The 25,474-nt window shown below is 35.8% G+C and overlaps 3 protein-coding genes across 3 annotated transcripts; all 3 read left to right on the top strand.

The window, feature by feature from the left end:
- Positions 1–6,727: 6,727 nt before the first annotated feature.
- On the top strand, positions 6,728–7,719 carry LOC104670280 (interferon alpha-14). Its single transcript, XM_010373462.2, has one exon. It carries the CDS (start codon positions 6,792–6,794, stop codon positions 7,359–7,361), a length of 570 nt encoding a protein of 189 aa, XP_010371764.1. The 5' UTR covers positions 6,728–6,791; the 3' UTR covers positions 7,362–7,719.
- Positions 7,720–14,023: 6,304 nt separating this feature from the next.
- On the top strand, positions 14,024–14,593 carry LOC104670290 (interferon alpha-4). Its single transcript, XM_010373469.2, has one exon. The coding sequence runs from the start codon at positions 14,024–14,026 to the stop codon at positions 14,591–14,593; it is 570 nt and encodes a 189-aa protein (XP_010371771.2).
- Positions 14,594–23,897: 9,304 nt separating this feature from the next.
- On the top strand, positions 23,898–24,888 carry LOC115893964 (interferon alpha-4). The gene has a single exon (XM_030919957.1). The coding sequence runs from the start codon at positions 23,960–23,962 to the stop codon at positions 24,527–24,529; it is 570 nt and encodes a 189-aa protein (XP_030775817.1). The 5' UTR covers positions 23,898–23,959; the 3' UTR covers positions 24,530–24,888.
- Positions 24,889–25,474: the final 586 nt, after the last annotated feature.

The following is a 25,474-nucleotide window of genomic DNA, read 5'->3' as shown; positions in this document are numbered from 1 at the left end:
AGAACTAAGTCCCACTTGGTCATAGTGTATAATCATGTTAATGTGCTATAGAATTTGGTTTGCTTGTGTTCTGTTGTGGATTTTTGCATCAATATTCAACAGGGATTTTAGTCTATGGTTTTCATTTCTTATAGTATCTTAGTCTGGCTTTGATTTCAGAGTAATGACAGCCTTATCAAATGATATTGGAAATCTGCCTTCCTCTTCAGTGTTCTGTAAGAAATTGAGAGGAATTAGTGATACTTTTTAAAATGGCAGGTAGAGTTCTGCAGTGAAGCCACATGATCATGGGCCTTTTTGTTGGTAGGGGTGGGTAAGTTTTTGTATATTAATTAAATCTCCTCACAAGTAATAAGTTGGTTCAAATGTTTTATTTCTTCATGAATTAGTATGTTTCTAATAATTAATCAGTTTCTTTAGGTTATATAATTTGTTGGTGTTTAATTGTTTATAGGACTCTTTTGTGAGCCTTAACGTTTTTGAGAGGTGACAATGTGCTAGCAGCCCTTGCTCTCGGTGCCTCAGCGTTCACTCTGGTGGCACTTGAGGAGCCCTTAAGCCCGCCACTGCACTGTGGGAGCCCCTCTCTGGGCTGGCCGAGGCTGGAGCCAGCTCCCTCTACTTGCCAGGAGGTGTGGAAGGACAGGCGTGGGCGGAAACTGAGGCTGCACAAAGTGCTCACAGTCCAGTGTGAGTTCCGGTGGGCCATGGGGAGCGGGGGTGGCACCAGCTGCACTGCCAGCCCAGGGCAGTGAGGGGCTTAGCATCCCAGCCGGCAGCTGTGGAGGCTGCACCTGGTCCCCCAGCACTGCCAGCTGGCATGCACCGTGCTCGAATTCTAGCCAGGCCTCAGCTGCCTCCCCAGTGGGCAGGGCTCAGGACCTGCAACCCGCCATGCCCCAGCCTCCCCCCACCGCTGTGGGCTCCTGTGCCGCCCGAGCCTCCCTGACAAGTGCCACTCCCTGCCCTGCAGTGCCCAGTCCCATCGACCACCCAAGGGCTGAGGAGTGCAGGCATGCTGGTGCAGGACTGGTGGGCAACTCTGCCTGCAGCCCTGGTGCAGGATCCACTGGATGAAGCCAGCTGGGCTCCTGGATCTAGTGAGGACTTGGAGAACTTTTATGTCTGGCTGAGGGAGTGTGGATGCACCAGTCAGTACTCTGTGTCTAGCTCAAGGTTTGTGAATACACCAATCAGTACTCTGTATCTAGCTAACCTAGTGGAGACTTGGAGAACTTTTCTGTCTAGCACTCTGTGTCTAGCTAAAGGATTGTAAACACACCAATCAGCACTCTGTGTCTAGCTCAGGGATTGTAAATGCACCAATCAGCACTCTGTCAGAATGGACCAATCAGCTCTCTGTAAAATAGACCAATCAGCTCACTGTAAAATGGAACAATCAGCAGGATGTGGGTGGAGCCAGATAAGGGAATAAAAGCAGGCTGCTGGCGCCAACCAGCCGCAACCAGCTGGCGTCCTCTTGCACACTATGGAAGGTTTATTCTTTTGCTGTTTACAATAAATCTTGCTGATGCTCACTCTTTGGGTCCACACTGCCTTTATGAGCTGTTAACACTTATGAGCTGTTAACACTCCTGAAGCCAGCGAGACCACTAACCCACCGGGAAGAAGGAACAACTCCAGATGTGCCGCATTTAAGAGCTATAACACTCACTGCGAAGGTCTGCATCTTCACGCCTGTCAGCTAAACCATGAACTCACCACAAGGAAGAAGCTCCAGACACATCTGAATATCTGAAGAAACAAACTCCGGACACACCATCTTTATGAACTGTAACACCGCGAGGGTCCGTGGCCTCATTCTTGAAGTCACCGAGACACAGAACCCACCAATTCTGGACACATTTTGTACCATCAGTTGTAATCTCATCTCTTGAATTTCTGATTTTTGTTATTTGAGTTATGTCTCTTTTTTCATAGTTAATCTAGTTAAGGGTTTGTAAATTTTTTCAAAAATCTAACTCAATTTTATTAATTTTTTTCTGTTTTTCGATGCTCTGTTTCATTAACTTTGCTCAAGTCTTTATTATTTCCTTGCTTCTCTTAGCTTTGGGTTTAGTTCTTTTTTTTTCTACTTAGAGTTTAAAGTTAGGTTGTTGATTTAATCGCTTCTGTTTGTTTTTATAGTTGTAAAAGTGTATGTAAAAGGGTATGCTTTTATAGCTGTAAATTTTCCACTTAGTACTGCTTTCACTAGATCATGTATATTTTGGAATGTTTTGTTTAAATTTTCATTTATCTTAATGTTTTAATTTCCTTTTTAAATTTGTGATCCTTATGTTTTTATCATATTTACATATACATGTGTTTTCTTTCTATTCCTGTGCATTGGGATGCAAAATCAGACCACTTTTACTCTCGAAAAAAATGTGAAATGAAGAAAGAAAGATCTGGTCTTGTGAACGCTATATGGAAACACTGTACATTTCATTTGTTCTGTCATGCTCACCTCCTTTCATTAATACAAAATTGAATATATGAAGGAAAAGAACCTGGAGTAGAAAAACAAATTTGCACAGTAAAACACCACATGAAGAGAGGTTATACATAATTTCTCAATAGAATCTCAAGTGAACAAAGAATAAAAATGCTGCTTTCCCAGTGTTGGATAGACTAAGAAAAATAGCTTGCTCAGAAATAGTGAATATTCTCAGGATGTGATGATTAGAATGAACTCTAAAATCTAATAAAAATGATTGGATAAACTAGTAAAAGTTATCAATTTTTGCGAAGTACATTTCTGAACAGAAGACTCATCTACTAAAGAAATTTTTGTGCCAGTTTCAAAACTTGGCACATTTTAATTGTTTTAATTATATGAAGAGTTTATTTTAATCATCAAAATAAGGGATAACATTTATTTGATTTATAAAAATCTGATTCTCCTGTGGAATTAGTGAGGTCCTGAAGGAGATAAGGCAGGCCCTATATGGCAGTACTATCAGTATACCAAAACTTGTTTGGCATTTTCTGTTTATTCTTAAGCTCTCTCAATCTCCTGATAATTTGCCCGTTTTCTAATCACATTATTATTACTTTTTTGCTCTTGAGATGTTTCAGTGCCTTGTGTATTCTGGATACTAATTCCCTTTGGAATTAAATGAGATTAACTCCTGATCCCATATTAATCAAGCTACACTTTGTCACTTCAGAACAGAGGGTGTCACTAGAGATGTGAAACCTCAGGATTTTGAGGTGAGATGGTACTGTGAAAAGGATGAAAATAATGTTGGTTTTGTAATTTAAATTCCCACACCCATTATACCTGAATATAACATGGATTTGCACTACAAATATTGGCACCAACTGAAAGAGTCATACTTAGTAAGAAAAGAAGGTATGTTTTCCAAAAACATGTCCTTTTGAACACATGAAAATCTAGATGACCTAGTGTTTGGTGATAACTTTAGATAAAATACCAAAAGTATGATTCATTTAAAAAAATGATACATTGGATTTTATTACAATTAAAACTTCTGCTTTGCAAAAGACACTGTCATGAGAATTTGAAAAGCCACATACTGGGGGAATATATTTGCAAAGACATCTGATAAATGGCTGTTATCCAAAATATACAAATAATACATATACATACACAATGGAGTACAATTGACACATTAAAAAAATGATATCCTGTCATTTGAAACAACATGGGTGGAACTGGAAGTCATTGTGTTAAGTGAAATAAGCCAGGCATAGAAAGACAAACTTCACATGCTCTCACTTACTTGTAGGAGCTAAAAATTAAAACAATTGAACTCATGGAGATAGTGAGTAGAGGGTAGTTACCAGAGTCTGAGAAGGTTAGTGGAGGAGGAAAGAGGGAAAGGCTAAGGGATACAAAAATGCTGTTATATAGAATGAATAAGATCTAGTTTGATAGCATAACATTGTGACTACAGTCAACAATTTATTGTACATTTAAAAATAACTAAAAGTATAATTACATTATTTGTAACACAAAAAAAGGATAAAACTTGAGGTGATTTACCCATTTACCCTGATTAAATTATTACTCATTGTATGCCTATACCAAAACATCTCATGTATCCCTTAAATATATACTTCTACTATATACCCAAAAAATGAAAAATTAGAAAACATATGTGTGTGTGTGTGTGTATACACACACAAAGAATACTTAAAACTCAGCAATAAGAAAACAACCCAATTAGAAATTAGGAAAAACCTCTGAATATACTCCTAACCAAACTAGATATAAAGATGGAAATAACATATGAAAGTATGCTCAGTGTCATACACTACTAGGGAATTGCACATTAAAATAATAATGAGATACCACTACATACATATTAGAATGGCTAAAATCCAAAACATTGACAACACACACATTAAGTTGGGAGAAGTGTCCTTTGAGATTATCAATTCTCTTGTTTCTTCTAAGAGACATGATAAGAAAAACATTGACCTCTTGAGTTTATGTATACATTAAGGGAGAGCTTGAGAAATAACACTTAACCATTATGTGGAGAGTATACTGTAGTCTTTTAAATTTGCCTTTTTAATGCACAAACTCATGCAATTGGTGTGTGTCCCATGCCTCTCTGTGAAGGCTGTTTTCAGCAAAACAAAAACACACCCTTGATCAGGAATGATTACTTTTCTTCTAGCCCATGATCATTTGCTGCCTTTGATCTACATCCGTTCCACTTTCTTGCTTCTTTTCTTCTCCATTCCTTAATCTCTATCTTGGCTGGGCTGAATGTGGGTAAGTTGCTTTTTGTCCTTGTTTTTTTCCCATTAATATATTGCTTCCTTTTTATATTTTTATCACATTTAGATATACATTTGTTTTGGGGTTTCTTTTGTCCCACTTCTTTAGGATGCAAAAAGTGGACAACCTTTGTTTTCAGTAAAAATGAAAATGAAAATGAGAAATAAAGGTTTCTGGTGTCCTGCATGTAAAACAATTGTACAACACATTTATGTTATCACATTTACATCCTATTATGGACATTCAGGACAAAAAGGGTTTCCTTTAGTTTGATAAAAATGAACCAGAATTGGAACATCTGCAGGTCCTTTGGAAATTTAAATTTTAGTGCCAAAAAATTTGTTTAATCAAATTAATGGTTTTTTCTTAACTACATATACTCATTCAGCATGATATTGCTCCTAAGGGTGTAAAAGTTATTTCTGAGTGTGGTAACAAATATCAGGCATTTTGGTGATTGGTAGCACTCTAAAACTCAACTCTATCTGACAAAACTTTATTCCTTAGTACTTTTTTTTTCCACTGGGTTTTCTTGTGTATCACATGAAAAGCACTGACATTGAGTTCATGGAAGATACACACAAGGTGTATAAGATCAGCGTTACACACCTATGTCAAATGGGTGTTGTGATTGGAGGAATTTCCAAGGTTTACTAGATGTCAAAGTCATATCATCTCAGATGGCCTCTGTATATATATGGGCTGTCATCAGCCATCTTATGAATGTTGCTTATGTTTAATCCTTAGCATTTCTGACTGTGTTGTGGGATTTAAGAATTAAATGCAAATACTTTATATTTTATTATTTAATTCTACTAAAGGTGTTCAAATACATCAATAATTATGTCAAGCACTGAAGAGAAAAAAATCTAGACAATATTTGGATGACTATCTAGCAGCTAGTGAAGTTAAACATTTTCTAACATGAAGGAAAATTAAAAGGTAAATAGACTAAAAGAAAATGTTAAAAAATTAAATTTTAATAGTCTTTAGCAGTTTTAAATGTTTCAAAGTATTTTATTGTATTAGGTATTATTATGTGTTTTTATAATTTGTTAATTTGCTGATGTAATTGAACACATTACATTTTATATAGGTAAATAGATCACTTTAAAGACACAAACAAATTGAGTTAAATGCCCATGGGTTTTAAATTTAACTATTAACTTTTAGCTTAAAAATTTCATTTGGTCTTTCCTTTCCTTTCCTTTCCTTTCCTTTCCTTTCCTTTCCTTTCCTTTCCTTTCCTTTCCTTTCCTTTCCTTTCCTTTCCTTTCCTTTCCTTTCCTTTCCTTTCCTTTCCTTCCTTTCCTTCCTTCCTTCTTTCTCTCTTTCTTTCTTTCTTTTTTTTTTTTGATGGAGTCTCACTCTGTTGCCCAGGCTGTAGTGCAATGTTGCAATCTCAGCTCACTGCAACCTCTGCCTCCCGAGTTCAAGCAATTCTCCTGCTCCAGCCTCCCAAGTAGCTAGGATTACAGGCACCTGCCACCATGCCCGACTAATTTTTGTATTTTTAATAGAGATGGAGTTTCACCATGGTAGCCAGGCAGGTCTTGAACTCCTGACCTCGTGATCCACCTGCCTTGGCCCCCAAAAGTGCTGGAATTATAAGTGTGAGCCACTGGGCCCGGCCCATTTGGTCATTCTTAACACCAAGTTGAATAAAAAGATTAAACTTTACACTCCTTATAAATAGATATGTAGAGTACCTCAACAAATATATGGTGTGTCCCTCTTACTAAAACTTAATGGGACTTTGAATTAGAACGAAATTTCTAAAAAGTCTATGGGCCAGGGAAAGAGGAGGTAACAATGAAAATAAAAGTGGTTGAGAAACTGCTCTATTCCCGTGTAGACATTACACAAAGGAAAGCCAAAAGGGAAGTAGAAAGAAACATGAAGACATTCAGAAAATGGAAGCTAGTATGTTCCCTATTTAAAACCTATGCACAGAGCAAGGTCTTCAGAAAACTTACAGCCCAGAGTTCAGGGTTACTCCTCATCAACCAGCCCAACAGCATCTTCAGGATTCCCAATGGCATTGCCCTTTGCTTTAATGATGGCCCTGCTGGTGTTTAGCTACAAGTCAAGCTGCTCTCTGGGCTGTAATCCATCTCAAACCCACAGCATGAATAACAGGAGGACTTTGATGCTCATGGCACAAATGAGGAGAATCTCTCCTTTTTCGTGCCTGAAGGACAGACATGACTTTGCATTCCCCCAGGAGGAGTTTGATGGCAACCAGTTCCAGAAGACTCAAGCCATCTCTGTCCTCCATGAAATGATCCAGCAGACCTTCAATCTCTTCAGCACGAAGGACTCATCTGCTGCTTGGGATGAGACCCTCCTAGACAAATTCTACATTGAACTTTTCCAGCAACTAAATGACCTGGAAGCCTGTGTGATACAGGAGGTTGGAGTGGAAGAGACTCCCCTGATGAATGAGGACTCCGTCCTGGCTGTGAAGGAATACTTCCAAAGAATTACACTCTATCTGTTGGAGAAGAAATACAGCCCTTGTGCCTGGGAGGTTGTCAGAACAGAAATCATGAGATCCCTCTCTTTTTCAACAAACTTGCAAAAAAGATTAAGGAGGAAGGATTGAAAACTGATTAAAAATGGAAATGATCCTCATTGACTGATACATCATCTCACACTTTCATGAGTTCTTCCATTTCAAAGACTCATTTCTCCTATAACCACCACGAGTTGAATCAAAATTTTATAATGTTTTCAGGAGTGTAAAGAAACATCATGTTTACGTGTGCAGGCACACTAGTCGTTTACAGATGACCATGCTGATGTCTCTGTTCATCTATTTATTTGAATACTTATTTATTTAACTATTTTAAAGATTTAAATTTTTTATGTAATATCATGTGTACCTTTACATTGTAGTTAATGTAATAATATATGTTCCTCATATTTAGCCAATATATTAATTTCCATTTTCACTAAGTTTTTACTATACAAAATTTCTTGTGTTTGTTTATTCTTTAAGATAAAATGCCAAGCCTGACTGTACAACCTGACTTAAAAATAGATGATTTAATTAGGTTACCTATCATAATTTTATTGAAGTTATAGAAAAATACATTTTTCCATACCAGGTTATATGTTGCCTTCAGGATATAAACATGAACATAAAAACCACAGTTCCTGTTCTCTTGTATCTTTGACTTTTGTCCAGAAAGAAATCTAAAAACAATAATAATGCGGAATTAATATCAGTTATGCTAACTGCTGTATTGTGAGGAAATAAAAAAGCAATGAATTCCTCTTAGCAGAAGGTAGATTGAGACATGTCTGGAATTAAAAGAAGAGATATTCTCTATAAACTGACTTTCAAACATGTAATTGAAAATGTACATTGCTAGTCAGATATATGAGTTTGCAGTTTCCAAGGAATACGATATCTGGAAGTTCCTAACTGGCAATGGAAAGGCCAAAAATGAAGGCTGTCATTTGGGAAGCAAGTGGAGAGGGAAAAAAAGACTTAAACTGGATTCTGAGGACTTTCCATGATTTTAAAGTAGGGGAACAGAAGAGACACAAAGAAAAGAGAGGTGCAATACCTTAACAGCAGAAGGACAAAAGGGAATGATGATAAAAGCATATTTAGAAAATAAATGTGCTTAGAAAAAGAATCAATAGACTTATGGAAAATGTGAATTAAAACTGAGCACTACAGCAAGAAAAGAGATGGCAGTGCAGAGCTTACTGAGAGCTGGATTGATAGAATTAATCAGCAGAAGCCATTTTGGGGTAGGTAGAAGAATGAATGAGAAAAGAAAAATCAAGATAACACATATAGAAAATTGTGGGAGATCTGCCTTTGTAAAGGTGGGAAGTAATAAGTTGGACTCCAAAAAAATGTGGATTATCTTTTATCTGCATAGTGTTTCCCTTTTGAAAATATATGTCACTGCATAAATTTCATAAATGTGATTCATTGGTAAATCACATTAATAAATTTAATATTTTATATACTTAAAGCATAAAATATAAAATTAACAATAGTAATTAATCATTATTTTGATTAATACTCTCTTAATTGTCAGTAAAAACTGACACATTTCTATCATAAAATAAAATCGGAAACTGGAAAAGAGAATCTCTTTCTCAGTACTTTGGGAATGGGGAAAGGAATCCCTGTTTAATAAATGCTACTGGGAAAACTGGAGAGCCGTATGCAGAAAACTGAAACTGGACCCCTTCCTTACACCTTATATAAAAATTAGCTCAAGATGGATTAAAGACTTATATGTCAAACCCAAAACCATAAAAACCCTAGATGAAACATAGGCAATAGCATTCAGGACATAGGCATGGGCGAAGATTATATGATGAAATCACCAAAACCAACTGCAACAAAAGCTAAAATTGACAGATGGCATCTAATTAAAGAGCTTCTGCACAGCAAAGAAACTATCTATCATCAGAGCGAACAAGTAGCCTAGAGAATGGGAGAAAATTTTTGCAGTCTACCCATTCGACAAAGGTCTAATATCGAGAATGTACGAAGAACTTAAAAAAATTTACCAAAAAAAAAAAAAAAAAAAGGCCCATCCAAAAGTGGGCAAAGGACATGAACAGACACTTCTTAAAAACAGACATATATGCAGCCAATAAACATGAAAGAAGCTCAACATCACTGATCACTAGAGAAATGAAAATCAAAACCACAGTGAGATACCATCTCATGCCACTCAGAATGGCAATTACTAAAAAGTCAGGAAATAACAGATGCTGGTGAAGCTGTAGAAAAATAGGACAGATTTTTTTACTTCTTCCAAAAATGCCAAAAATATCTATCGGGGAAATGGATCTGTGGTTTTCTTGTAGTATCCCTGTGTGGCTTTGACATCAGGGAAATGCTCGTCTCATAAAATGAGTTTGAAACTATTCCTTCCTCTTCAGTTTTTTGGAAGATTTTGAGAAAGATTGGTGTTAATTCCCTAAATGTTTGATGGAATTATCCACTGAAGCCATCTGATTACGGTTTCTGTTGTTGTCATTATTATTGGAAAGTCTGATGACTGATTCGATCTCCTTACTAGTTATAGGTCTAGTCAGATTTTTTATTTATTCACGATTTGGTCTTGGTAAGTTGTTTGTTTCTAGGAATTTATATAATTCTTATAGGTTAATCAATTTGTTGGAGTATAATTGCTCATAGTAGTCTGTTATAATCCTTTTTATTTATTTATTTATTTATTTATTTATTTATTTATTTATTTATTTTGAGATGGAGTCTCTCTCTGTCCCCTGGGCTGGAGTGCAGAGGTGAGATCTCCACTCACTGCAAGCTCCGCCTCCCGAGTTCAGGCCATCTCCTGCCTCAGCCTCCTGAGTAGCTGAGACTACCGGCATCCGCCACCATGCCCAGCTAATTTCTTTTTGTATTTTTAGTAGAGATGGGGTTTCACTGTGTTAGCCAGGATGGTTTCGATCTCCTGATCTCGTGATCCGCCCGCCTCGGCCTCCCAAAGTGCTGGGATGACTGGCGTGAGCCACCGTGCCCGGCCAATCCTTTTTACCTCTATGCCATCAGTTATGTGTCCTCTGTTATTTCTGATTTTTATTTGATTTTTCTCTACTTATCTCTTAATACACTTAAGGGTTTGTCAATTTTGTTGATCCTTTCAAAAGACCAACGCTTGGTTCCATTGATTTTTTAATTGCTTTTCTATTCTGTATTTTATTAATTACTTTATTAATAAAATTTCATCTTTCTTATTTTCTTCCTCTTCCTAGCTATGTGTTTATTTGTTCTTTTTCTACTTCCTTCACTTGTAAAGTTAGTTCATTGGTTTGAGGTCTTTCTCTTTTTTTAAATATAAGCTTTTATAGCTTTCAATTTCCTCTTTAGCTCTGTTTTCACAGCATCGCATACATTTTGGTATGTCGTGTTTTCATTTTCATCTCACTGAAGATATTTTCTAAGCTCTTTCATCTTTCTTACTTTCTTCCTCTTCATAGCTATGTGTTTATTTCTTCTTTTTCTAGTTCCTTAACTTTTAAAGTTAGTTCATTGGTTTGAGATCTTTCTTCTTTTTTAATATAAGCTTTCAACTGATCCTTTCAAAAGACCAACACTTAGTTCCATTGATTTTTTAATTGCTTTTCTATTCTGTATTTTATTAATTTCTTATTGATAAAATTTCATCTTTCTTATTTTCTTCCTCTTCCTAGCTGTGTGTTTATTTCTTCTTTTTCTACTTCCTTAACTTGTGAAGTTTGTTCATTGGTTTGAGGCCTTTCTTCCTTTTTAATATAAGCTTTTAAAGCTTTCAGTATCCCCTTTAGCTCTGTTTTCACTGCATCACATACGTTTTGGTATGATGTATTTTCTTTTTCATCTGTCTCAAGATATTTTCTAAGTTCCCTTCTGGTCATTCTTTTTTCTATTATATTTTAAGTTCTAGGGTACATGTGCAAAACGTGCAGGTTTGTTAAATAGCTATACATGTGTCATGTTGGTTTGCTATACCCATTAACTCATCATGTACATTAGGTATTTCTCCTCTTACAGGTTTATCACATTTAGACATACATTTGTTTTCTTTTTGTTCCCAAAAATTAAGATGAAAAATCAGACCACTTTCACTTTCTAGGAAAAGTGAAGTGAGAAATATAAATATATTTGTTGTTGTGAATGCCCCATAGAACCACTGTATAGACCATTTAAAAATTGTATTTATATTGTTTCATCGACACTAACCTGAATATGAAAATCAAAGAAATCAAAATACAAACATATTTTCACAGTAAAATACTACATAAAAATGTATATGCAAAAATTCACAATCAATCTCAAGTGAAAAAAGAAAAAATACTCTCTCCCCCAGTGTTTTAAAGATTAAGAATAATAACTTGGGCAAACTTGCCTGTATTCTCAGGGTCTGATAATAAGGATGAGCCCAAAATTCAATACAAACTTGTTGACTGAATAAACTACTAAATTAATGTACAAAATATACGTTTCTGAAATGAAGACTCTGTTGTTATTGAAACCCCGGTGCACACTTCACAATGTATAGTATTTTAATTGTTCAATGATATGAAGAATTTAAATGAATAATTTAAAATAATGAATAAAAAAATGTGTTTGGTTATTTGCTAAAATTGATCCATTTCATAATCTCTACCTTTATATAAACAGGCTCATTTTCTACTAGTGTCTTCTAAAGATTATCACGTGATTTGAAGCTGAAATTTATAAATGATGGAAAAATGATGTTACAAGTATTTACACTTCACATACACATTCTGGGGATTTGATCCAGGGAAGGAAAGCTGTAGGATGATCTAGGGGACAGAGGCTATTATTCCCTACTTTTGGGAATAGTAAACTGTCTGATTCCTATAAACTGTGTGAATGGGAGAGTTTGAATTTAGACATGTGAATCTGTATTTGACAACAGGCTAGTTATTTTCAATTATAACAAAGTAGAGGGCAGATCAGAGATGAAGTCATAAATGGTTAATATAGTGCTGGGCAGAGGATGATATTGTGCTACTTTTGCAATTGGGATCCCCAGATCTACATGTACCTTAAAAAAACTAGAATCCCACTGGTTATAGCAGTAAACTACATGGGCGTTATTGGCTCTCAATAAGAGCTGAATGGACATTTTTGTCATTGTCTATTATAATCACAGCAAATATGGCCATGATGAAGCAAAATAGCCTCATTCGTGAACACTTCCTAGTAGAAGAAAAAATGAGAAACTAGTAAAAACTCCACTTACTAAATAGCTGATTTGCTAAAGCAGAGCTCATTCCGTTTAAGGACTCAGCCACTATAGGGCTGAGACAAACTAACTTTTTATGCAAAATAAAAAGTTAGAGTCAGAGTTCAGGACCACTCTGAAAGTTAATTCTTTAGTTGATAATATTCAATATTTATATATTTATGAATTTAGAACAAATATGATCTTTTTTATTCAATAAGAATTGACTTGGATGGGAACTTCTGAAAACCTTTAGGGAATTTGAACTTTGATGAAAAATGCCAAAATGATTTAATTGATAATATTTTCTAAGTCACATATGTTTATTGGAGTGATACTTCTTCGAAGGGTACAAAAATTAGTTCTCATAGCATAAACAAGTCTGACAGATTACAACAGCCTGTGACCTCCAACAACTCTCTCCAACAAAATTTGATTGCTTAATATTCATCTTTCTCACTGGGTTTTGTTGTGTATCACATGAGAAGCACTGATATTGAGTTCATGAAGATACACAAAATATTTGCAAGATCAGTGTTAAAAACCTATGTCAAATCGATGACTGTGATTGGAGGACTTTTTGTCCATTTTTTTGCTAGGTCTTAGAGTCTTATCGCAATATGTGGCTTTAACCTGCATACCTTTGGGCTGCCATTGACTGTCTTATGGTTATTACGTATGTTTTCTCCTCAGTTCTTCAGGATGTTTCGTAGACTTTGAGAATTCGTTGCAAATACCTTATCTTATATGATTTATTTCTACTAAAGTTGTACAACACATCAATATGTATGTCAAGTGCTGAAAAGAAAAAAGTGTTGGCAATATCTGGATTAATATTGCAGCTAGTGAAGTTTACAAATTACTTTCTCATATAAAGCAAAATTCAAAGCTTCATATACTGTGAGAAAAATTTTAAACAACTGGTTCATATTTTTTGGAATTTTGAATGATTAGGTATGTTATTACATTCATATGATTAATGTGCATTTATACAGATTTTTATTTTGCATATGTAATTTGATACAACAAAATTTACATGAACAAATTACATTAAAAGTTATTCTACAATTATACTCATCAAATTAAGCTAAATGTCAATAGATTTTAAACTTAGATTTTAGGTTAACTTTTCTGTCATTCTTAACTTTACATCGAATAAAAAGAACAAACTTTATAGTCTTTATCTGTGAAGTAGAGGTTTACACAGTATACATAAATAGATATGCCAAATCTGTGTTATTAAAATTTTATGAAGATTTCAATTAGAAAAAAAAAATACCATAAAAGGCTTTGAGTGCAGGGGAAAAGTAGGCAATGATGAAAAAAAATGAAAAACATCTTTAAACATATGTAGAGAGTGAATAAAGAAAGCAAAAACAGAGATAGAAAGTAAAACTAGGGCATTTAGAAAATGGAAATTAGTATGTTCACTATTTAAGACCCATGCACAGAGCAAGGTCTTCAGAAAACCTAGAGGCCAAGGTTCAAGGTTACCCACCTCAAGTAGCCTAGCAATATTTGCAACATCCCAATGGCCCTGTCCTTTTCTTTACTGATGGCCATGGTGGTGCTCAGCTACAAATCCATCTGCTCTCTGGGCTGTGATCTGCCTCAGACCCACAGCCTGGGTCATAGGAGGGCCTTAATACTCCTGGCACAAATGGGAAGAATCTCTCCTTTCTCCTGCCTGAAGGACAGACATGACTTTGCATTCCCCCAGGAGGAGTTTGATGGCAACCAGTTCCAGAAGGCTCAAGCCATCTCTGTCCTCCATGAGATGATCCAGCAGACCTTCAATCTCTTCAGCACAAAGGACTCATCTGCTGCTTGGGAACAGAATCTCCTAGAAAAATTTTCCACGGAACTTTACCAGCAACTGAATGACCTGGAAGCCTGCGTGACACAGGAGGTTGGATTGGAAGAGATTCTGCTGATGAATGAGGACTCCATCCTGGCTGTGAGGAAATACTTCCAAAGAATCACTCTCTATCTGACGGAGAAGAAATACAGCCCTTGTGCCTGGGAGGTTGTCAGAGCAGAAGTCATGAGATCCCTCTCTTTTTCAACAAACTTGCAAAAAAGATTAAGGAGGAAGGATTGAAAACTTGTTCAACATGGAAATGATCCTCATTGACTGATACATCATCTCACACTTTCATGAGTTCTTCCATTTCAAAGACTCATTTCTCCTATAACCACCACGAGTTGAATCAAAATTTTCTAATGTTTTCAGGAGTGTAAAGAAGCATCGTGTTTACCTGTGCAGGCACTAGTCCTTTACAGAACACCGTGCTGATGTCTCTGTTCATCTATTTATTTAAATATTTATTTATTTAACTATTTTTAAGATTTAAATTATTTTTATGTAATATAATGTGTGCCTTTACATTGTGGTTAATGTGACAACATATGTTCTTCTTATGTAGCCAATATATTAATTTCTTTTTCATTAAATTTTTACTAAACAAAATGTCTTGTGTTTGTCTATTCTTTAAGATAAAACACCAACCCTGACTGTATACCTTGACTTAAAAATAGATGATTTAATTAAGTTAACTATCAATTTTATTCAAGTTATAGAAAAATATATTTTTCTATACCAGGTTATATGCTGACTTCAGGATATAAATGTGAGCATAAAAAATACAGTCACTGTTCTCTTGTATCTTTGATTTTTGTCAGGAAAGAAATCTAAGAATAATAATAATGCTGAGTTAATATCAGTTATGCTGACTGCTGAATTGTGAGGAAGTAAAAAAAACAATGAATTCCTCTTAGCAGAAGGTAGATTGAGACATGTCTGGAAATTAAAGCAGAGATATTCTCTGTAAACTGACTTTCAACATGTAATTGAAAATGTACATTGCCAGTCAGATAAATGAGTTTGCAGTTTTCAAGGAATACCATATCTGGAAGTTCCTAACTGGCAATGGAAAGGCCAAAAATGAAGGCTGTCATTTGGGAAGCAAGTGGAGAAGGAAAAAAAGACTTAAACTGGATTCTGAGGACCTTCCAACGTTAAAGTGGGGGAACAGAAGAGACACAAAGAAAACAGAGGTGGAATACCTTAACAGCAGAAGGACAAGAGGGAATGGTGATAGAAGCGTATTTAGAAAATAAATGTGCTTAGAAAAAGAATCAACAGACTTACGGAAAATGTGAGTTTAAACTGAGCACTACAGCAAGAAAAGAGATGGCAGTGCAGAGCTGACTGAGAGCTGGATTGATAGAATTAATCAGCAGAAGCCATACTAGGGTAGGCAGAAGAGTGAATCCGAAAAGAAAATCAAGATAACACATACAGAAAATTGTGAGAGATCTGCCTCTGCAATGGAGGGAAGCAATAAGGTTGCACTCCCCAAAAATGTGGATTATCTTTTATCTGCATAGTGTTTCCTTTTTGAAAATATATGTCACTGAATAATTTTCATAAATGTGATGCATTGGTAAATCATATTAATACAATTAATTTTTATATATTTAAAGCATAAAATATAAAATTATTTACAATAGTAATTGATCAATATTTTGATTCTGTTAAATGTCAGTAAAAACTGACATTTTTTTCATAAAATAAAATGGGAAACTGGAAAAGAGATTCTCTTTCTCAATACTTTAGGAATGGGGAGAAGATTCCCTATTTAATAAATGGTGCTGGGAAAACTGGAGAGCCATAAGCATAAAACTGAAACTGGACCTGTTCCTTACACGTTATACATAAATTAACTCAAGATGGATTAAACACTTAAATGTAAAACCCAAAACCATAAAAACCCTAGAAGAAAACCTAGGCAATAGCGTTCAGGACATAGGCATGGGCAAAGATTTTATGATGAAATCACCAAAAGCAACTGCAACAAAAGCTCAAATTGACAAATGGCATCTAATTAAAGAACCTCTGCACAGCAAAAGAAGCTATCAATCATCAGAGCAAAGAGGCAGCCTACAGAATGGTAGAAAATGTTTGCAGTCTACCCATCTGACGAAGGTCTAATATCCAGAATGTACAAAGAACGTAAACAAATTTACAAAAAAAAAAAAAAAAAAAAAAAAAAAAAAAAAAAAAAAAACGCCCCATCAAAAACTTGACAAAGGACACGAACAGACACTTCTCAAAAGAAGACTTTTATGTGGCCAATAAACATGAAAAAAGTTCAACATCACTGATCATTACAGAAATGCAAATCAAAACCACAATGACATACCATCTCATGCCACTCAGAATGGCGATTATTAAAAAGTCAGGAAATAACAGATGCTGGTGAAGCTGTGGAAAAATAGAAATGCTTTTACATTGTTGGTAGGAGTGTAAATTAGTTAAACTATTGTGGAAGACAGTGTGGCAATTCATCAAGGATCTAGAACCAGAAATACCATTGACCCAGCAATCCCATTGCTGAGTATATACCCAAAGAAATATAAATCATTCTATTATAAAAATACATGCACGTGTATGTTTATTGCAGCACTATTTACAATAGCACAGACAAGAAACCAACCCAAATGACCATCAATGATAGACTGGATTAAAAAAAAAATTGTGCTTAAATTCTAGGTGACGAGTTGATAGGTGCAGCAAACCACTATGGCACACGTTATACCTATGTAACAAATCTGCACATTCTGCACATGTATTCCAGGACTTAAAGCAATATCAAAAAAACAGAAAGGAAGAAAGTTGGTCAAAATCAGCTTAAAATGCAACATCTCCTCACAGAGCAGGAGATGGTTGTGTATAATTGGGGAAAAAGGGAGATTAATAATTATTTAGGAAATCCCAATACAAAATTTACACATCAGGTATAAATGACAAGAAATTATTTTACATTGAAATTCCATTCTGCTTGCATATATTTTTTAGGCAGCCTAAAAAACAAAAAACAGAATTCTGTCATGAATTCTATAGAGGCTGAAAAATGGTCTCACCTCATTTCAAAGTTCTGTTTATATTCAGTCAGGAAATGGTGGCTTGTAGAAATACCTGACAGAGGCACAGCATCTAGATTGAAGTGCAGAATACACGTGCTGATGGTTAACTGATTCTGGCACCTGGCACATTCGTTTCCTGGCTCTCAGAATTCCAGAGTACACTCCCATATGAAGGTAATCTCCTAAACTTAAGTAAAATATACATCTTTGCTGGTTCTGAGAGCTACTTTCCCTTTCATCCCTGCTTTTCTGTATCCCATTTTTCACTCCCATATCACATCAGTTTCCTTCCTCTTCCTCTAGAAATCGGCACCGTGCTCTCTTCTTCACTCATCATTAGCCTGCACTGACTCTTCATACACCTGTTTTCAATTCTCTTGTGGGTTTTACCCATCACTTTCCCCTTAAGAGTACAAAATCACAAATGAAAGCAGAAGTTCAATGAAAGTTCTAGGTTTTTCAGAAGCTCTTTTATAAAATACTCCTTTTCCTTTCTTATGATGAATATTTCTGACAAAGAGGGAATGTCCCTGTTACAATGACATAACAGTAGCTTAGCAAATAAGGAAATAAAAGGCAGAGTTCGAGACTATTACAACATTTACAGGGAGTGAGCGCCCCCAACTGGTCAAAATGCACCAAGACAGCAACCAAGTCTGTGAACAGGCTGTTAATGCGTAAGTAGGCCTCCTGACTGGAGATTTATCTTCATAGCTAAAAAGAGGCTCTTCCCAGGAAAGAACTGACCCTGGTACTGGAATTAACCCATTTCCTTAACTTTTGGATCTTAGAGAGAAAAAATACTCCCAGCTTCAGGCAGGACACGTCCTCTTGGGGCAATGGACAGCTATGGGGGAAGAGAAAGGGTCAGGATGTGTGCCTTTCCTCCAGCCTGCCTGGCCTCCCCGGGGCTTCCTAACTTATCCCTTCCTATACCTAATGTGCTAGACTAGGAATTAGAACAGCCTGCCAATCTGGGTGTAGAACTTCAAGAGTATTTGAATTTTGGCCTCTATCAAGCTTGTGGAAGTTTTCATAGATGATATCCTGAAATATATTTTCCAAGTTGTTTGCTTTGTCCCTGTCTCTTCTAAGGATGCAAGTGATTCCTAGATTTGGCCTCTTTATACAGTCCCCTATTTCTTGGAAGTTTGTTCATTGCTCTTCATTCTTTTTTCTTTATTTTTGTCTGACTGTCTTATTTCGGAGAGACAGTCTTCAAGTCCTGAGATTCTTTCCTCAGCTTGGTCTATTCTGCTGTTAATACTTGTGATTGCATTGTGAAACTCTTGCAGTGTTTTTCAGATCTGTTAGGTCCATTAGGTTGTTTTTCATACTGGCTGTTTTGTCTGTCAGCTCCTGCATCCTTTGATTGTGATTCTTAGTTTCCTTGGTTTAGGTTTTACTGTTTTCCTGAATCTTAGTGAAATTCCGTTCTATCCGTATACTGAATTATATCTCTGTCATTGTAGCTAACTCATTTTGGTTAAGAACCCTTGTTGGAGAACTAGTGTGATTATTTGGAGGACGTAAGAAACTCCGTCCATTTGAGTTACTGTAGTTCTTGCATTGGTTCTTTCTCATCTCTGCATATGGGAGTGTAGCTTGAGTTCAATCAATAAATGGACTTCTTTTCTGGATGTTTTCACAGGGCTGTAGCTTTGTGCAGGGTCTTTATTTGTAGCTGACTTGTCTTTGGTTTAATGAGGGTATGTTAGTGAGATTTTTTAGTGTTGAAGCTTTGGGCATGATCTAGTAGGTGACCCTTAGGTGTGGTGGTCAGTTGTCAGGCTCTTGCTCAGTCATGTGGCTCCCCTATATTTTTGTTGTTATTGGGAAGTATGATGACTGATTTGATCTCCTTGCTAGTTATAGGTCTAGTCAGATATTTTGTTTATTCATGATTTGGTCTTGGCAAGTTGTTTGTTTCTAGGAATTTATTTATTTCTTGTAGGTTAATCAATTTGTTGGAGTGTAATTGCTCATAGTAGTCTGTTATAATCCTTTCTACTTCTGTTTTTTTTTTTTTTTTGGAGACGAAGTCTCGCTGTGTCGCCCAGGCTGCAGTGCAGTAGCACGATCTCCACTCACTGCAAGCTCTGACTCCAGGAGAATGGTTCAGGCCATTCTCCTGCCTCAGCCTCCTGAGTAGCTGGGACTACAGGTGCCTGCCACCATGCCCAGCTAATTTCTTTTTGTATTTTTAGTAGAGATGGGGTTTCATTGTGTTAACTAGGATGATCTCGATCTCCTGAGCTTGTGATCCGCCCGTCTCGGCCTCCCAAAGTGCTGGGATGACAGGCGTGAGCCACTGCTCCTGGCCAATCCTTTTTACTTCTATGCCATCAGCTATTTTATGTCCTCTGTTATTTCTGATTTTTATGTGATTTTTCTCTACTTATCTTTTAATATAAAGGGTTTGTCAATTTTGTTGATCCTTTCAAAAGACCAATGTTCACTTCCATTGATTTTTTAATTGCTTTTTTCATTTTTATTATTTTTTTTATTACACTTTAAGTTCTAGAGTACATGTGCACAACGTGCAGGTTTGTTACATATGTATACATATGCCATGTTGGTGTGCTGCACCTGTTAACTCGTCATTTACATTAGGTATATTTCCTAATGCTATCCCTCCCTTCTACTCCCTAGCCCACCACAGGCTCTGGTGTGTGATGTTCCCATTCCTGTTTCCAAGTGTTCTTATTATTCATTTCCCACCTATGAGTGAGAACATGCGGTGCTTGTTTTTTTGTCCTTGTGATAGTTTGCTGAGAATGATGGTTTCCAGCTTCATCTATGTCCCTACAAAAGGCATGAGCACATCTTTTTTACGGCTGCATAGTATTCCATGGTGTATATGTGCCACATTTTCTGTTTTGTTTTTTTTTGTTTTTTGTTTTTTTTTGAGACGGAGTCTCGCTTTGTCACCCAGGCTGGAGTGCAGTGGCGTGATCTCGGCTCACTGCAAGTTCCTCCTCCTGGGTTCATGCCATTCTCCTGCCTCAGCTATTCTCTCCAGCTATTCTCCTGAGTAGCTGGGACTACAGGCGCCCGCCACCATGCCTGGCTAACTTTTTTGTATTTTCAGTAGAGACAGGGTTTCACCGTGTTAGCCAGGCTGGTCTCGATCGCCTGACCTTGTGATCCGCCTGCCTTGGCCTCCCAAAGTGCTGGGATTACAGGTGTGAGCCACCACGCCCAGCCATGTGCCACATTTTCTTAATCCAGTCTATCATTGAGGGACATCTGGGTTGGTTCCAAGTTTTTGCTATTGTGAATAGTGCCACAATAAACATACATGTGCATGTGTCTTTATAGCAGCATGATTTATAATACCTTTCGGTATATACCCAGTAAAGGGATGGCTGGGTCAAATGGTATTTCAAGTTAATTGCTTTTCTATTCTGTATTTTATTAATTTCTGCTTTAGTCTTTCTTATTTTCTTCCTCTTCCTAGCTATGTGTTTATTACTACTTTTTCTACTTCCTTAACTTGTAAAGCTAGTTCTTTGGTTTGAGGTCTTTCTTCTTTTTAAATATAAACTTTTATAGCTTTCAATTTCCCCTTTAGCTCTGTTTTCACTGCATCACATACATTTTGTTATGCTGTGTTTTCATTTTCATCTGTCTCAAGATGTTTTCTAAGTTCCCTTCTGGTCATTCTTTTCTTTTATTATACTTTAAGTTCTAGGGTACATGTGCAAAACGTGCAGGTTTGTTACATGGCTATACATGTGCCATGTTGCTGTGCTGCACCCATTAACTCATCATTTACATTAGGTATTTCTCCTCTTACATGTTTATCACATTTAGACATACATTTGTTTTCTTTTTGTTCCCATAAATTAAGATGAAAAATCGACCACTTTTACCTTCTAGGAAAAGTGAAGTGAGAAATAGAAATATATTTGTTGTTGTGAATGCCACACAGAACCATTGTATAGCCCATTTAAAAATTATATTCATATTCTTTCATTGACACTAACCTGAACATGAAAATCAAAGAAACCAAAGTATAGAAAAACAAATTTTCACAGTAAAATACTACATAAAAAATTAATATGCAAAAATTCCCAATACAATCTCAAGTGAACAAAGGAAAAATACTCTCTCCCCCAGTGTTTCAAAGACTAAGAACAATAACTTGGACAAAATTGTCCTGTATTCTCAGGGTCTGATAAAAAGGATAAGCCTAAAATTCAATACAAATTTGTCAACTGGATAAACTACTAAATTCATGTACAAAATACACATTTCTGAAATGAAGACTCCTCTATTATGGAAACCACTGTGCACATTTCACAACGTAGAATATTTTAATTGTTCAAAAATATGAAGAATTTAAAGGAATCATTTAAAATAATGAATAATAAAATGTGTTTGGTTATTTTCTAAAATTGATCCATTTCATAATCTCTACCTTTATATAAACAGGCTCATTTTCTACTAGTGTCTTCTAAAGATTATCATGTGATTTGAAGCTGAAATTTATAAATGATGGAAAAATGATGTCACAAGTATTTACAGTTCACATACACATTCTGGGGATTTGATCCAGGGAAGGAAAGCTGTAGGATTATCTGGGGGACAGAGGCTATTATTCCCTACTTTTGGGAATAGCAACTTGTCTGATTCCTATAAACTGTGTGAATGGGAGAGTTTGAATTTAGACATGTGAATCTGTATTTGACACCAGGCTGGTTATTTTCTATTATAACAAAGTAGAGGGCAGATCAGAGATGAAGTAATAAATGGTTAATATAGCGCGGGGCAGAGGATGATATTGTGCTACTCTTGCAATTGGGATCCCCAGATCTACATGCACCTTAAAAAAAACTAGACTCCCACTGGTTATAGCAGTAAACTACATGGGCATTATTGACTCTCAGTAAGAGCTGAATGGAAATTTTTGTCATTGTCTATTATAATCACAGCAAATATGGCCATGAAAAGCAGAATAGCGTCATTCTTGAACACTTCCCAGTAGAAGAAAAAATGAGAAACTAGTAAAAACTCTTCTTACTAAATAGCTTATTTGCTAAAGCAGACCTCATTCCATTTAAGGACTCAGTATCTATAGGGCCAAGACAAACTAACTTCTTATGCAAAATAAAAAGTTAGAGTCAGAGTTCAGGACCACTCTGAAAGTTCATTATTTACGTGATAATATTCAATATTTATAAATTTATGATTTTAGAACAAAGATGGTCTTTTTTATTCGATAAGAATTGACTTGGATAGGAACTTCTGAAAACCTTTAGGGAATTTGAACATCAATGAAAAATGACAAAAATGATTTAATTGATAATATTTTCTAAGTCACATATGTTTATTGGAATGATAATTCTTCGAAGGGTACAGAAATTAGTTCTCATAGTATAAACAAATCTAACATATTACAATAGTTTGTGACTCTCCAACAACAACTCTATTCGACAAAATTTGATTGCTTAATATACATCTTTCTCATTGGGTTTTGTTGTGTATCACATGAGAAGCACTGATATTGAGTTCAGGAAGATACACAAAATATTTGCAAGACCAATGTTACAAACATATGTCAAATAGATGACTGTGATTGGAGGACTTCTGTCCATTTTTTGCTGGATCTTAAAGTCTTATCACAATTTGTAGCTTTAGCCCGCATACCTTTGGGCTGCCATTGACTATCTTAGGGTTATTACTTATGTTTGATCCTCAGTTTTTCAGGATGTTTTGTAGACTTTGAGAATTACATAGCTTATATTATATGACTTATTTCTACTAAAGTTATTCAACACATCAATATTTACGTCAAGTACTGAAAGAAAAAAGTGTTGGCAATATCTGGATTAATACTGCAGCTAGTGAAGTTTACAAATTATTTTCTCATATAAAGCAAACTTCAAAGCTTCATACACTGTGAGAAAAATTTTAAAAATTATTGATTCATAATTTTAGCAGGTTTGAATGATTAAGTATGTAATCATACATTCATATGATTAATGTATATTTATACAGATTTTTATTTTGTATATTTAATTTGATACAACAAAATTTACATGAACAAATTACATTAAAAGTTATTCTACAATTATACTCATCAAATTAAGCTAAATGTCAATAGATTTTAAACTTAGATTTTAGGTTAACTTTTCTGTCATTCTTAACTTTACATCGAATAAAAAGAACAAACTTTATAGTCTTTATCTGTGAAGTAGAGGTTTACACAGTATACATAAATAGATATGCCAAATCTGTGTTATTAAAATTTTATGAAGATTTCAATTAGAAAAAAAAATACCATAAAAGGCTTTGAGTGCAGGGGAAAAGTAGGCAATGATGAAAAAAAATGAAAAACATCTTTAAACATATGTAGAGAGTGAATAAAGAAAGCAAAAACAGAGATAGAAAGTAAAACTAGGGCATTTAGAAAATGGAAATTAGTATGTTCACTATTTAAGACCCATGCACAGAGCAAGGTCTTCAGAAAACCTAGAGGCCAAGGTTCAAGGTTACCCACCTCAAGTAGCCTAGCAATATTTGCAACATCCCAATGGCCCTGTCCTTTTCTTTACTGATGGCCATGGTGGTGCTCAGCTACAAATCCATCTGCTCTCTGGGCTGTGATCTGCCTCAGACCCACAGCCTGGGTCATAGGAGGGCCTTAATACTCCTGGCACAAATGGGAAGAATCTCTCCTTTCTCCTGCCTGAAGGACAGACATGACTTTGCATTCCCCCAGGAGGAGTTTGATGGCAACCAGTTCCAGAAGGCTCAAGCCATCTCTGTCCTCCATGAGATGATCCAGCAGACCTTCAATCTCTTCAGCACAAAGGACTCATCTGCTGCTTGGGAACAGAATCTCCTAGAAAAATTTTCCACGGAACTTTACCAGCAACTGAATGACCTGGAAGCCTGCGTGACACAGGAGGTTGGATTGGAAGAGATTCTGCTGATGAATGAGGACTCCATCCTGGCTGTGAGGAAATACTTCCAAAGAATCACTCTCTATCTGACGGAGAAGAAATACAGCCCTTGTGCCTGGGAGGTTGTCAGAGCAGAAGTCATGAGATCCCTCTCTTTTTCAACAAACTTGCAAAAAAGATTAAGGAGGAAGGATTGAAAACTTGTTCAACATGGAAATGATCCTCATTGACTGATACATCATCTCACACTTTCATGAGTTCTTCCATTTCAAAGACTCATTTCTCCTATAACCACCACGAGTTGAATCAAAATTTTCTAATGTTTTCAGGAGTGTAAAGAAGCATCGTGTTTACCTGTGCAGGCACTAGTCCTTTACAGAACACCGTGCTGATGTCTCTGTTCATCTATTTATTTAAATATTTATTTATTTAACTATTTTTAAGATTTAAATTATTTTTATGTAATATAATGTGTGCCTTTACATTGTGGTTAATGTGACAACATATGTTCTTCTTATGTAGCCAATATATTAATTTCTTTTTCATTAAATTTTTACTAAACAAAATGTCTTGTGTTTGTCTATTCTTTAAGATAAAACACCAACCCTGACTGTATACCTTGACTTAAAAATAGATGATTTAATTAAGTTAACTATCAATTTTATTCAAGTTATAGAAAAATATATTTTTCTATACCAGGTTATATGCTGACTTCAGGATATAAATGTGAGCATAAAAAATACAGTCACTGTTCTCTTGTATCTTTGATTTTTGTCAGGAAAGAAATCTAAGAATAATAATAATGCTGAGTTAATATCAGTTATGCTGACTGCTGAATTGTGAGGAAGTAAAAAAAACAATGAATTCCTCTTAGCAGAAGGTAGATTGAGACATGTCTGGAAATTAAAGCAGAGATATTCTCTGTAAACTGACTTTCAACATGTAATTGAAAATGTACATTGCCAGTCAGATAAATGAGTTTGCAGTTTTCAAGGAATACCATATCTGGAAGTTCCTAACTGGCAATGGAAAGGCCAAAAATGAAGGCTGTCATTTGGGAAGCAAGTGGAGAAGGAAAAAAAGACTTAAACTGGATTCTGAGGACCTTCCAACGTTAAAGTGGGGGAACAGAAGAGACACAA

The sequence above is a fragment of the Rhinopithecus roxellana genome, chromosome 16 (genome assembly GCF_007565055.1).
Source record: "Rhinopithecus roxellana isolate Shanxi Qingling chromosome 16, ASM756505v1, whole genome shotgun sequence".
Taxonomy (NCBI): domain Eukaryota; kingdom Metazoa; phylum Chordata; class Mammalia; order Primates; family Cercopithecidae; genus Rhinopithecus; species Rhinopithecus roxellana.
Note: the sequence above shows the minus strand (reverse complement) of the source record. Positions and strands in the feature narration are given on the sequence as shown.